The sequence below is a fragment of the Pristis pectinata genome, chromosome 14 (assembly GCF_009764475.1).
Source record: "Pristis pectinata isolate sPriPec2 chromosome 14, sPriPec2.1.pri, whole genome shotgun sequence".
In the NCBI taxonomy this organism is placed as follows: Eukaryota; Metazoa; Chordata; class Chondrichthyes; order Rhinopristiformes; family Pristidae; genus Pristis; species Pristis pectinata.
In genome coordinates, this window is record NC_067418.1 from 18131343 (window position 1) to 18146604 (window position 15262).

At 42.6% G+C, this 15262-nt stretch overlaps 1 protein-coding gene across 1 annotated transcript in view; it reads left to right on the plus strand.

Moving 5' to 3' along the window:
* Positions 1-12451: 12451 nt before the first annotated feature.
* lgr4 (leucine-rich repeat containing G protein-coupled receptor 4) overlaps positions 12452-15262 on the plus strand; it is a 104229-nt gene continuing 101418 nt past the window's right edge. The window contains 1 exon segment of the mRNA XM_052029675.1: positions 12452-12878. Within this exon segment, the coding sequence (XP_051885635.1) occupies positions 12628-12878 (251 nt within the window). The 5' untranslated portion in view covers positions 12452-12627.

A 15262-nucleotide genomic window follows, 5' to 3' on the forward strand; every position in this document is an offset into this window, starting at 1 on the left:
ACAGGTAGATAGGGTCATAAAGAGAGCTTTTGGCTCTTTGGCCTTCATAAATCAGGGCATTGATTACAGGAGATGGGATGTTATGTTGAAGTTGTAGAAGACGTTGGTGAGGCCGAATTTAGAGTATTGTGTGCAGTTCTGGTCACCAACCTACAGGAAAGATATCAATAAGCTTGAAAGAGTGCAGAGAAAATTTGCAAGGATGTTGCTGGGACTTGAAGACATGAGTTACGGGAAAGGTTGAATAGGTTAGGACTTTATTCCCTGGAGCACAGGAGAATGACGGGAGATCTTATAGAGGTATACAAAATTATGAGGGCTATAGGTAGAGTGAATGCATGCAGGTTTAGGGTGAAAGGTGAAATATTTAAGGGGAATCTGAGGGTAAACTTCTTCACTCAGATGGTGGTGTGAGTGTGGAAAAAGCTGCCAGCGGAAATGGTAGATATAGGTTCATTGTAATATTTAAGAGAGGTTTGGATAGGTACATGGATGGGAGGGGTTTGTAGGGATATGGTTTGGGTGCAGGTAGATGGGACTACGCAGAAGATCAGGTCAGCATAGACTAGCTGGGCCAAAGGGCCTATTTCTGTGCTGTAGTACTCTGTGACTCTATGACTCTCTGCATCCAGCCTGTCAAGCCATGTCAGAATTTTGTATGTTTCAATGAGATCTCCTCTCTTTCTTCTAAACTCTAGTGAATCCAGCCTTAGTCAACCCAATCCCTTCTCATATGACAGTCCCACCATCCCAAGAATTGTTTGGTGAACATTTGTTGCACTCCCTCTATAGCAAGTATATTTTCTTTTATGTAAAGTGACCAAAACTGCACACAATACTCCAGGTGTAGTCTCATCAAGGCCTAGTGTAATTATTGTAAACATCTTTGCTCCTATATCAACACCTCCTACAATGAAGGTCAAGGTGCCATTTGCTTTCTTAACTGCTCAGTACATCTGCTTGTTTTGTTTTGATAACGGACACACAAGGACTTCCAGATGTCTTTCTACAATCACATTTCCCAATCCATTGCTATTCATCTGTTTTTTCTGTTTTCCTAACAAAATGGATAACTTCACATTTATCCACATTATGCTGTATCTGCCATGTATTTGTTCATTCACTTTACTTGTCTTAATGGCCCTGAAGCCTCCTTGCATCTTCTTCTCAACTCACAATTCCACCTAGTTTTGTGTCATTGGGAAACTTAGAATTATTACATTTGGTTCCCTTGTCTAAATCATTGATGCATATTGTGAATATCTGGGGCCCAAGAACTGAACCCTGCAGTAGCTCACCAGTCACCGCCTGCCAATCAAAAAAAAACCTCATTTATTTCTACTCCCTGTTTCCTGTCTGTCAGCCAATTTTCAATTCATGTCTCTATATTCCCATGTCCTTTAATTTGGCATACTAACCTCTTATGTGGGACTTTGTTAAAGGCCTTTTGATAATACAGATCTACCACATCCACACATTCTCCCTTATCTATTCTATCAGTTCCATTCTCAAAAAAATCCAGTAGTTTTGCCAAACATAATTTCCTTTTCATTACTTCATGTTGACTTTGTCTAATTACAGTTTTTTTTTCTAAGCGGCCTGTTATCATATCCTTTATAATAGACAAGTATTTTCCCTAAAACTGTAAAACTTTGATAATTTAGAATGCTCGTTTGGTGGTGCCAGACTGGTAGGGACTGTTCAAAGTTACTCCTATTAATCCCCCAAAACACTTGTAATTCATTTTTTAGAGACATTACACAGTAGTACAATAACTCTTCCAGTGAAGCTGGTAAGTTAAAAAGAGCATGCAAATTTGGGTCCCAGTGAATTGAATGAAAGTTTGGGAACCAGAGTCCTGGTGAGTCAGAAGGGAGTGCAAGAAATGCTGCCCTGGTGAGTTGTATGGGAGTGGCAAACATCACCTGGTAAGTCAGATGCCGAACCATTGGGATTTCTGAATAGTTAGTGCGTGGTTTACCTGAGTTTTACTGTAATACGTTTTGGCTTATTTTCTCTCCCCTTCCTTCTTTAAATAATGGGGTCCCATTTGCCATTGTAAAATTTGCCGGAACTGTTTTGTAATCTATCAGATTTTGGAAGGTGACAACCAATGCATGTCTACCTCTTTTAGTACTCTGGGATGCAGATTATCAAACCATGAGGATTTGGTATTGGTATTGGTATTGGTTTACTATTGTTACTTATACCGAGGTACAGTGAAAAACTTGGTATTGGTATTGGTTTACTATTGTTACGTACTGAGGTACAGTGAAAAACTTGTCTTGCATACCGTTCGTACAGATCAATTCATTACACAGTGCAGATACACTGAGTTAGTACAGAGTGCATTGAGGTAGTACAGGTAAACAAAAAACAGAGTACAGGGGAAAGTGTCACAGCTACAGGGAAGTGCATTGCAGGTAGACAATAAGGTGCAAGGTCACAACAAGGTAGATTGTGAGGTCAAGAGTCCATCTCAACGTATAAGGGAACTGTTCAATAGTTTTATCACAGTGGGATAGAAGCTGTCCTTGAGCCTGATGGTATGTGCCCTCAGGCTCCTGTATCTTCTGCCTGATGGGAGAGGAGAGAAGAGGGAATGACCCAGGTGGGTGGGGTCTTTGATTATGCTGGCTGCTTCACCAAGGCAGCGAGAGGTATAGACAGAGTCCATGGAGGGGAGGCGGGTTTCTGTGATGCGCTGGGCAGTGTCCACAACTCTCTGCAGTTTCTTGTGGTTAAGGGCAGAGCAGTTGCCATACCAAGCCATGATGCATCCAGATAGGATGTTTTCTATGATGCATCGATAAAAGTTGGTGAGTTTCATAGGGGACATGCCAAATTTCTTCAGCCTCCTGAGGAAGTAAAGGCGCTGGTGAGCTTTCTTGGCTGTGGCATCTACATGGTTGGACTAGCACAGGCTATTGGTCATGTTCACTCCTAGGAACTTGAAGCTTTCAACCATCTTGACCTCAGCACCGTTGATGTAGACAGGTGCATGAACACTGCCCCCTTTCCTGAAGTCAATTACCAGCTCTTTAGTTTTGCTGACATTGAGGGAAAGGTTGTCATAACACCATGTCACTAAGCTCTCTTTCTCCTTCCTGTACTCCAACTCATCATTATTTGAGAAACAGCCGACTACAGTGGTACCATCTGCAAATTTGTAGATGGAGTTAGAGCAGAATCTGGCCACGCAGTCATGAGTATATAGGGAGTAGAGGGCTGAGGACGCAGTCTTGTGGGGCACCAGTGTTGAGAGTAATCGTGCTGGAGGTGTTGCTGCCTATCCTCACTGATTGCGGTCTCTTGGTCAGAAAGTCAAGGATCCCATTACAGAGGGAAGTGTTGAGTCCTAGGTCTCGGAGTTTGGTGATGAGTTTGCTTGGATTATAGTATTGAACGTTGAGCTGTAGTCAATAAATAATTGCCTGACGTAGGTGTCTTTACTGTCCAGATGCTCCAGAGCTGAGTGTAGGGCCAGGGAGATGGCGTTCGCTGTAGACCTGTTATGGTGGTAGGAAAATTGCAGTGGGTCAAGGTTGTCTGGGAGGCTGGAGTTGATGTGTGCCATGACCAGACTCTCAAAGCACTTCATGATGGTGGATGTCAGAGCCACTGGTCATTAGTCATTAAGACACGTTACCTTGTTTTTCTTTGGTACCAGGATGATTGTAGTCTTCTTAAAACAGGTGGGAACCTGAGATTGAAGCAGGGAGAGGTTAAGTATGTCTGCAAATACTCCCACCAGCTAATCAGCACAAGATCTGAACACTCGGCCAGGGACACAATCTGAGCCAGATGCTTTCCTTGGGTTCACTATCCGGAAGACTGATCTTACGTCCTCGACGGTGACCACGGGTTCAGTTGCATTGGAGGTTGTCAGGGTGGGTGGCAATCACTTCCCTTTTGTTCGAAATGCGCATAGAATGTGTTAAGCTCATCAGGGAGGGATGCAATGTTGTTAACTATGCCGCCCGACTTCATTTTGTAGTCCGTTATAGCATGTAAGCCCTGCCGTAACTGACAGCTGGTCTGGGAGTCTATTTTGAACCGATATTGTCTCTTGGCATTCCTGATAGCTTTCCAAAGGTCATATCTCGATTTCTTGTACAGGTCAGGATCACCAGATTTGTGTGCAGCAGTCCTTGACTTCAGTAGGGAGTGGATCTCCTGGTTCATCCATGGTTTCCTGTTTGGGATCACCCGTATTGTCCTCTTTGATACACAGTCCTCAACACACTTGCTGATAAAGTCCATGATGATGGTGACATACTCATCAAGGCTGGCAGCTGAGTCTTTGAGCATGGACCAGTCCACTGTCTCAAAGCAGTCATGTAGGAGTTCATCTGTATCCTCAGACTAGCACTGCACGACTCTCTGTACTGGGTCCTCCCATTTCAGTTTCTGTTTGTATGCAGGGAGGAGGAGCACAGGTTGGTGGTCCAATTTACCAAAATGAGGACAAGGTGTGACTCAGAAGGCATCTTTGATGGTTTTATATCAATGGTCAAGGGTGTTAGGGCCCCTGGTAAGACACTCTTGAGGCTGGCCTGGTTGAAGTCACCTGCAATGATGAAGAGGCCCTCAGGGTATCCTGTCTCAAGGTTGCTGACCACAGAGTATAGCTCATTGAGTGCAAGCTTCATGTCCATCTTGGGTGGGATATAGACTGCCATCAAGTTAGCTGAAGTGGACTCCCATGGCAGGTAGAATGGTTGACACTTCACCGTTAGATATTCCAGGCTGGATGAGCAGGAGCTTGCCAGGACCATCACGTCTGAGCACCACAAGTTATTGATTAAGAAGCAGACCCCTCCTCCTCCAACTTTGCCTGAGGACGCTGTACGGTCCATTCTATGGATTGAGAAACCCTCAGGTTGAAAGCCCTCAGGTTGAATGGCACAGTCAGGTGAAGCAGGTGTAAGCCACATTTCGGTGAGACACAGCACTCAGCAGTCCCTCAGCTTTTAGTCTGATTAATTTATAAGCATATGCATGACAACACAGAAAGAGATCATTCAACCCATGTCAGCTATCAGGGGACAATCCCATTAATTCCATTTCTCCTTCCTTAATTTCCCTATAACCTGGAACTTTCTCTTACACATACCCATGAATTCTCCTTTTGACTCCTTTTGCCAATTAATCTACCAGAACATCTTTGGCAAGTGGCAAGAAACTGGAGCACCCAGAGCAAACCCACACAGTCCAGAGAGAAAGTGCAAAGTCTGCACAACAGCACCTGAGGCTGGGATCGAACCTGGATCCATGAAACTGTGAGGCTGCAGTTGCTACAATTGCTGTACCACAAATCCCCAGCACTTTTATAAGTTACCACTAATTTTTTAAATCCCTCCTTTTCATTAAACTCCTTATTTGTGTCCTCTCCCATGTTTAATTCTCTTGCCATTTATTTGTTCCCAATTATAAGTTTCCCTATTGTTCACCATTACATTTGACTCCAGATCCACCAAAATGATTGTCAAATGCTCTATAAACTATTTGGGTATACCACTCCATTCAATTAAGGATGTAGACACAAGAGACTGCAGATGCTGTAATCTAGAGCATAAACAAACTACTGGCAGAACTCAGCGGTTCGAGCAGCATTTGTGGAGGCAAAGGGATAGAGTTGACGTTTTGGTTCGAGTCACTGCATTAGGACAGAGAGTGTCGAGGGGAGATAGCCAGTATAAAGTGGTGAAAGGGAGGGGTGAGGTAGGTCTGGCAGCTGACAGGTGGAACTCAGTGCGGAGGGAGATCATGCGCAGATGGATCCAGGTGGAGGTGCGGAGGGCTGGAGTTGGGAATGTCCGGTGACTGATAGGCAGAGATGGATAAGAAGAGAGAAAAAGAGGGGGAAAATGGAACTCAGTAGAGGAAGTGAAGGGTGGAGGTAGAGGTGGAGGCTGGAAGATGATATGGAGACACGAAAGGCTGCAGATGCTGGAATCTGATAAGTCAGGAAGGTTATAAGTGGAAGCAGATGGATGGAACCATTGGGGAATGAGAGAGGGGACCTAGTAGGTATAGTGTGTCGGTGATTGGCAGATGGAACCAGGTGGGAGAGGGGAATACCTGGGTGGATCAGAGGGTCAGAAGGAGAGAAAGGTGCACAGGGAGTGCAGTTTACCTGAAATTGGAAAATTCACTTGGTATAGAAGTAGATGCGATGCGTACAGAGAATGTGAGGAAGGATAGGCAGGGGATAGGGCATAAATGCAGTCAGTTAGATGGATTGAAATGTGTTTAATTTAATGTGGGAAGTGTTAAGAATAAGGGTGATGAACTGAGAGCATGAATCAGTACATGGAATTATGATGTTGTGGCCATCACAGAGACTTGGCTTTCACAAGGGCAGGAGTGGCTGCTTGAGGTTCCGGGGTTTAGATGTTTCAAAAGAGATAGGGAGGGAGGTAGAAGGGGTAGGGGGATGGCATTGCTAATTAGGGATAGTATAACAGCTGTAGGAAGGGAGGACATCATAGAGGGATTGTCTATTGAGTCAGTGTGGGTGGAAGTCAGAAACAGGAAGGGAGCAATCACTTTATTGGGAGTAATCTATAGGCCCCCAAATAGCAATCAGGACACTGAGGAGCAGATCAGGAAGCAGATTTTAGAAAGGTGCAAAAATAATAGGGTTGTTGTCATGGGTGACTTCAACTTCCCTAATATTGATTGGCACCTCCTTAATGCAAAAGTGTATACAGGAAGGATTCCTGACACAGTATGTAGACAGGCTGACAAGAGGAGAGGCTATGCTGGATCTGGTACTAATCAATGAACCTGGTTAGGTGACAGACCTCTCGGTGGTTGAGCATTTCAGGGATAGTGACCACAACACCCTAACCTTTAGACAAGGATAGGAGCAGACATTATGGGTAAGTATTTATTTGGGGGAGAGCAAATTATGATGGTATTAAGCAGGAACTTGGGAGTGTAAATTGGGAACAGATGTTCTCTGGTAAATGCACTGCAGAAATGTGGAGATTGTTTAGGGACCACTTGCATGGAATTCTAGATAGGTTTGTCCCACTGAGACAAGGAAAGGATAGTAGGGTGAAGGAACCATGGTTAACAAGAGAGATGGAAGGTTTAGTCAAGAGGAAGAAGAAAGCTTATTTAAGGTTAAGGAAGCAAAAATCAATTAGTGCTCTTGAGAGTTATAAGGTAACCAGGAAGGAGCTTAAGAAGGGACTTAGGAGAGCTAGAGGGGGGCATGAGAAGGCCTTGGAAAGTATGATTAAAGAAAACCCCAAGGCGTTCTACACATATGTGAGGAACAAGAGGATGACTAGGGTGAGGGTAGGACAGCTCATGGATAAGGGGGAAAAACGTGTCTGGAGGCAAAGGAGGTAGGGGAGGTCCTAAATAAATACTTTGTTTCAGTGTTCACCGAGGAGAGGCACTTAGATGAAGGGGAAGTTAGCGTAGAACAGGCAAATGTGTTGGAGCATGTTGAAGTTAAGAAAGAAGCAGTGTTGGAGCTACTAAAAAGCATTAGGATAGATAAGTCCCTGAGGTGGGATAGGATATACCCCAGGGTACTATGGGAAATGAGGGGAGAGATTGCTGGGGCGTTAACAATGATCTTTGAGTCCTCCCTGCCCACAGGAGTGGTACCGGAGGACTGGAGGACGGCAACTGTTGTTCCATTGTTCAAGAAAGGTAAAAGGGATAATCCTGGGAATTATAGACTAGTTAGTCTTACGTCAGTGATGGGCAAGCTATTGGAGAGGATACTTAGGGACAAGGTTTATGAGCATTTGGAGACACATAGTCTTATAAGGAATAGTCAACATGGCTTTGTGAAGGGCAGGTCATGCCTCACGAGCCTAATAGAGTTTTTTGAGGAAGTGACAAGACAGATTGATGAAGGTAGAGCAGTGGATGCGGTATATATGGATTTTAGCAAGGCATTTGACAAGGTTCCCCATGTTAGGCTCATCCAGAAGGTCATGAGGATCCATGGAAAATTGGCTGAGTGGATTCGGAATTGGCTTGTCCACAGAAGGCAGAGGGTGATTGTGAAGGGGTATATTTGACCTGGAAGTCAGTGACTAGTGGTGTTCTGCAGAGATCCGTCCTGGGACCCCTGCTGTTTGTGATTTTTATAAATGACATGGATGAAGAAGTGGAAGGGTGGGTTGGTAAGTTTGAAGATGACACAAAGGTTGGTGGTGTAGTAGACAATGCAGAAGGTTGTCGTAGGTTGCAGTGGGATATCGACAGGATGCAGAGCTGGGCAGAGAAGTGTCAGATGGAATTGAGTCCAAAAAAGTGTGAAGTGATACATTTTTGAGTACATGGTTAATGACAGGATTTTCAGCAGTGTGGAGGAACAGAGAGATCTTGGGGTTCTAGTACATAGATTCCTCAAAGCTGCCATGCAAGTTGATAGGGTCGTTAAAAAGGCATATGGTGTGCTGGCCTTCATTAGCTGGGGGATTGAATTCCAGAGCAGAGATGTAATATTGCAGATCTATAAGACCCTGGTTAGACCACATCTGGAATATTGTGTTCAGTTCTGTTCGCCACACTGTAGGAAGGATGTGGAAGCTTTGGAGAGGGTGCAGAGGAGATTCACAAGAAGCTGAGTAAGTTAGGGTTTTTCTCCTTGGAGAGACAGAGGATGAGAGGAGACTTGATAGAGGTATATAAGATTTTGAGAGCCATAGACAGAGTGGACAGCCAGCATCTTTTCCCCAGGGCAGTAATGGCCAATAATAGAGGTCACCCATTTAAGGCGCATGGAGGAAAGTTCAGGGGAGATGTCAGAAGTAGGTTTTTTACACAGAGAGTGGTAGGAGCCTGGAATGCACTGCCGGGGCGGGGGCGGGGGCTGGTAGGGGCTGATATGATAGGGTCGTTTAAGAGCCTCTTAGATAGGCACATGGATGAAAGAAAAATGGAGGGATATGGGAGGTGAAGTAGAGAGGGGGATAGATAGAATGTGGATAAGGTTTATATTGGTGGGCACAACATCGTGGGCTGAAGGGCCCGTACTGTGCTGTACTGTTCTATGTTCTATGTTATATGTTCATACCATTGGGTTGTAGCCCAGGTGGAATATGAGGTACTGTAGTGCAGGCATGCTATTGCCAACCATTTATAATGAGCAGTGCACAATATACAATATACTGCGGCTCTACAGTATAAAAAACCCATAGAACTGGCTTCAATATTGCCATTGATACAGGGATAACTTCAATAGGCGTGATCCACCTGACCACTGCATTAAGGATGTAACTTGTCAGGATGTCTAGCCCCCCAAAATATATAAATAATAAAAAATATCTCATTTTCCAGATATTGGGATAAGGAAGCTGAATTTAACAGTGAAATCACTATTAGCAAGTCGACAGAACACAATATTCTAGAATTTAAACTACTGCAATAATAATAGCTTCAATCTACATCACAAGGGATCAATCATTTCAAATTCAAATTTAAATCAGATTTGGTGGATATTAATATGGAATAAATGAAGCTCTTGGCCATCTATCTTGCCTCTTGCTAAAATGGGATCAGGGAACCAAAAAACCAGGATTGAAAACCATGAATTCATGATACAGTACCTGAAAGAAGGATTCTTTAAAGTATACTTAAAGAAATAAAATTAGTTCACAGACAGCAACTTCCATAAATTGATTTCTTTTAATATTGTTTCAGTTTCAGTAGAATGGAATGTAAACAACCCAGTAGCTAGCTAGTAAGTATAAATGTAAGGACCAGCTCTGTCCCTAGCACATTGGCAGAATTATATTCTTTCTACAATGTCAAATTCCTTAAATACTAGGGCTGTTTACAATGAGCAGTGCAGCTATGTACATTTGCTATCAGCTGTGATCCCACAGTATAAAACACCTATAGAATTTGCTTCATTATTGCCAAAGATACAGAGATAACTTCAATAGGTGTGATTTGCTGACCATTGCAGCTTGTCAGCAGAACTATTTTTTTCTTTTATTCAGCTGAATGGAAACCAAGCTGCTGAAAAATCTTCACATACTGACTAACCTCATTGGAGTATAACTGAGTTACCCAGGGACCTTAGAGTTTGGCAAAGAGTGGAGTTAAAGGTCCCAAGTATGTGCAAGGATAGTGTAGGAATTAACCTGTAAACTTGCACAGCCTGCAAGTACAGAGTACCATTACACTTTCAAATGTGTACTTACCTCAAGATCTCCTATCCATTGATTTGCAGGGTAATCTGGAGTTAATTGGGAAGAAAATAGAGACAAGTCTAGTCCTCAGTTCTATTATTAGTTCAGCTGTGAATAGTGCCCTGAAATATTGCAGATCTGCTCATTGCAGTTATCCACCACCTGATCTTCCACAGAGGGGTTTCTGGATTCTGACCTTACAGTGCCTACATATTTTCTTCACTTCATTTACTTTCCATCTTACACTGAATAGTAATTGACCATTAGACAACTGATAGGTATTGGTTTGAACTTCCCCAATGACAAGAATTTGTATAATGCTTTTAACTTAGAAATGCAACTTGAGGCAGAATTGAAAGTTGAATAAATGACACCTAAGAGGAGAATATTAAATGTGATGGGCAAACGAGGGATGGGTTCTAAGGAAGACCTAAAGCGAAGAGAGGGAGATGGAGAGGAAAAGGCTTAGGAGGTGAATTCCAGAGTTTTAAACTTCAACATAGGAAGTTTTAGCCATCAAAGACGGGACAAAGGAACCAGCGTGTACAAGAGGACACAATCAGAGGATTGAAGAGTTTGTGGGGTTGAGTATGGTAACTTGTCAGGTAAGTTGGGGGGGGGGGGGGGAGTGAGAGCTATACGGAGGTTGTAGGATGTTGCAGAGATGGTAGATTCAAAGCCAGGAAGTGTTATTTTTAGAGACACAAGAGACTGCAGATGCTGGAAATCTGGAGCAACACACAAAACACTGGAAGAACTCAACGGGTCATGCAGTATCTAAGGAAGGAAAAGGACAGTCAACGTTTCAGTTGAGACCCTTCATCAGGACTCAGTGAAGAGTCTCGACCTGAAACATTGACTGTCCATTTCCCTCCAGAGGTGCTGCTTGACCGGCTGTGTTCCTCCAGCATTTTGCATGTTGCTAAGTATTATTTTTATACATGAAGTTGAAGGACTGGGAGCCAATAAAGGATTAGTGCAGGGAGGGAGGATGTGGGTGTGGTACTTGGTTAAGGATATAGGCAGCAGAGTTGTAGTTGATCTGAAGTTTGTGGAGCATATCAAGGTGACCAAGGAAAAGATGGAATACCCAAGCCTGGATGATGAAGGTCCAACAGCAAATGAGCTGAGATGAACGACCTAACTTTAGATGGACAAGATTTTACCAATAATATATGACAGGTGAATTCACTTTAAGATACGTCAGTGAACTGTCTTGACTGCGGGAAAAATACCAGTATCATTTCATGACTTGTTGTTTCCACCAATTGGAAGTACTGTTTTAATAGCATCTGCTTGCGTCTCTGAAATCCAGTCATGATAGGCATTGAAGATGTATGTTCTCATTCTCTGCCTCCAGGTAATTCCTTCCAGCAGCTGTCGCTTAAGGTTTTATCATTGGCTATATGACACCTGCCTTCAATGAATGTGAAGACGTGGCAGCGACCTTGATCTTACAGAAGTCTAATGCTGAGGACGAGGCTTTCTCGTCACCAGTTGTTTACTCCCAAATCTTATGAGGCACCAATCCACAGTATATAGTATGAACGTGGTAAATCGTAAAATCTATCATGGTGTGTGCGGCTAAATGCACTTAACTAAAAAAAACTGTATTTTACTTGTTTTGACTAGATTACAATTGGTAGATGGATTTTGCCAGTTTTTTCATTCTTTTTACTTGAATAGCACATATTGTGCTTGAGGATGGGACGTTGAATTTGAATCCTTTGTCTGGACGAGGAATGCAATACAACTGGAGTGAAGGGAGTGTAATTCGGTCCGTTGGAATTTCTCAATGTTACACCAGAATCACATCAGGAATTTTTGTCTCCAGGCTCTTCTTCTTCAGGAAACAACAGAATTGACCATATTGCCACTTCTATTTTCCCATAACGTTTACTGCGGCTTTACAATCGACAAAACTAGTAGCTTGAAGGGCCAAATGGCCTACGCTCAAGTAAAGCTAACAATGCAGGAGACAATTATTTTTGCGTAATAGGTGGTGGATTTCACCTTTGCTAATTTACCCACAGAGCGACATGCCACTCTGAGCCCCGTGCATTCACATCGTGGCTTAAGAGAAAAGTTGGTGCAAAATAACCTTGTGTGGAAATCAGGTTAATTGCAAGAAATGCTGGGGGGGGTGAGGGGAGCGGGAGCCGCAGCTGAGGTGTCAGTCAGCCGCTGGCCCCGCCCCACGGCTCGCGGCGTATCCAATGGTGATGGGAGAGGGGCTCGGCCGTTGGACCGTCGTCTCCTTGGCGGGGCCGCACGTCAGCTGTTTACTGAGCGGCGGTGCGGAGCGGGCGTTCGGTGTGAGTGGCGGTTGCCTGGCTCGCAGGGCAAGACGAGAAAATAAACCGGGAGGGGGATTTAATTAGTCTCCGTCCATCGTTCGGTTTGCCTTTTAAAGAGGGAGGGGGGGGGGGAGAGAGAGAGATTTTCCTTTCACCTCATGTGTCCGTGGTGTGCACGGTGCCAACGGCCGGTGCCGGGACGGCGCTGCCCGGCTCCTCGGCTCCTCCTTCGGCTACTGCTGCTGCTGCTCTGGGTGGGATCGAACGGCAGCCGCGCCGAGAATGTGGCCGCTCCGTGCCCGGCCGTGTGCCTCTGTGAAGGCAACAGCGGTTCTCCGCGAAGGGTCGACTGCTCCGGTCGAGCACTCACCACCGTCCCGCAAGGCCTCGGCATCTACACCTTCTTTCTGTAAGTAGAATTAACGTGGAGTTGAGCCACAAATCAAAGGTGTTGTAGTCTCTTGTATCAAAGGTAACACGCCACACCGTGCAGTGGTGCTGTCACTGGCTGCGTTCAGATTTAAATCAGTAAACCTTGGCACATCTTAACGCCGTATAAACTAAGAATTGGCCTTTAGTTGTTGCGATTCCCGTAATTATGATTGCAGTAAATATTAATCGTGAGGTTTGCTGTAAACAATCTCCAGGAACGCATGTACCAACCTTCGTAGCTCTACTTTTCACGTAGGACTATAGAAAGAAATTTCCAACTTGAAATAGCTGGAGACAAAAATTACTTATTGCCTGTTGGAACTTATAGCTCCCCCCAAAAAAAACAAAAACTATTTTGTGACTATAGTACCGAATGTAATGTGTTTTGGAAAATATTTATACCGTAAGGTGTAGTTCTTATGATGGAATTGGCATGGAAATATTTTTTGGCAAATATTTTTTTTATTTACCTGATCTAATGGATGTGTGTGTCAGATTTGACATTTAATTACAAATTGCGTATTTAATTAGTTAACATTTTTGCTTTACATTGGAAAACAGTATTAACAGGCCTTATCGGCTTAGATATTTGTTCAAAGTTACCATATATAGGTTCTAAGGTGTAAATGATTTTTTTGTCTTTAAGATCTTGCTTTACACAATCATTTACTTATATTTTTAAAAAAAACTTATTTCCTTCTGACCAGTAATCAGTTCTCCAGTAAGAACATTGGGTTAAAGAATTTCTATGTATGTTTCACCTTTAGCATTGAGCAATACTTCAGACCACACAAATTTTAACCTGCTGAATGACGCTGCTGATTTTGTCAAAGTTGGTAGTTTGATGTCAGTAGGAAATGAATTTGGCAGAAAAACTCCCAAGTAGTAATTGAAGTTGTGAAGTTTTAAAAATGTATGTATGTAAATTTTGTAAAACTAATGGAGTTGACTTTTTGTCTATTAACAATTTCACCAGTAGTTAAATGCTGCTGAGCTCTGTGTGTGTTTTATCTGCACATGTGTGAGGCTCAGCCCCCTTTCAGAACCCCTCACCTCCAAAGACAACCATGTAAGTGGGCAATTTAACTCTGGTTGCCAGGCCACATTGCTGCTAAATGTTGCCCTGCTTGTCGCAATATATATTGGACATAATGAATTTGCAAAGCAGAACAGCATCATTACATATTCTGTGCTTTTATTTTCTGGAACAATTTAAAAGTACAGTAGCCCTACACTACTTAAAGTAAGAAGTGAAGTCAATCAGTTCTGCTTATTACTTGCTGTCATTTTTTTTCAGTGGCGATCAATTTCAGGAGGAGCTTGTTATTCATGTTCCCTAGTTTCACCTTTTTTTTGTCTCAATTCTTGTCCAGTCAGAAAGCCTGGCCACTAGGGAAAAAGTATCATAGTGTACAACTTGAATTTTCAATGTACATGTTCCAAAAAAGTGGTCTCTGCCGTATTGGATTAACTTCTCTCCATCCAAAATATGTGCAAGGAACTGTATTGCTTAAAAAAAAGCATAAAACTTGATAAACTCATTTGATAATATCCAGATGTCCTGCACCCTTATGATTTTACAATCAGTACATCCATTGATGATGTTTTTGTGTAGATAATGTGCTTTCTTTATATAAACAACAATTAATTTGTAAAGTTTACATCCTAGATTTGTCAAGAGTTCTTTAACTGTACTTGAAAGAAAATTTTTTTCTTATAGAAGCTGAAATTGTCCTGAGTTGAATAGTTGTTGGTGATACTTTCAAAGACAAATGAGTTGTACTTTTTTAAAAATATGAAAGTAGTTGTCATTGGAGATAATCCTTAATTTTGACTGTGTTCTGTATACAAAAATGATTTAAAACATGAGCAGTAGAAAATTACTCAGACATTACTGATTTATCAGCAGGTAGAGTAACTTGACCATGAGCCTGCTTTGACAGGATGCATGTTTGAAGCTATGAATTTGTATAGCCTAATACTGTTGCAGTAAAGTGCTAATAGTTAGATTTTTCCAAATGCATTTAATTGAAAATTGCAGAAAAAAATAGCTTGTTCAGCAGTATTTTTCATTGAAATAGTTCTTGGATACTTATCAGTTAGAAACTGGTACTGTGGTACTACTTGTTGTTAATGAAAATTTCAATTCTGATGAATATTGAATATAGTTATAATTTGGAAAAGGAATATAGTGAAAGAATTCACTGCAACAAAAATATTGTTGATAGTATGCTAAGGTTATGATGCCTTCCAAACCAAGTGTCTTTTATTCCAGCTTTCTCCCTAAAATTCCTAGATCTTCGCATAGACCATGTTAGTATTGATTTGCTTCTTAGTGGAAAGAGCAATTAAATACTCGAG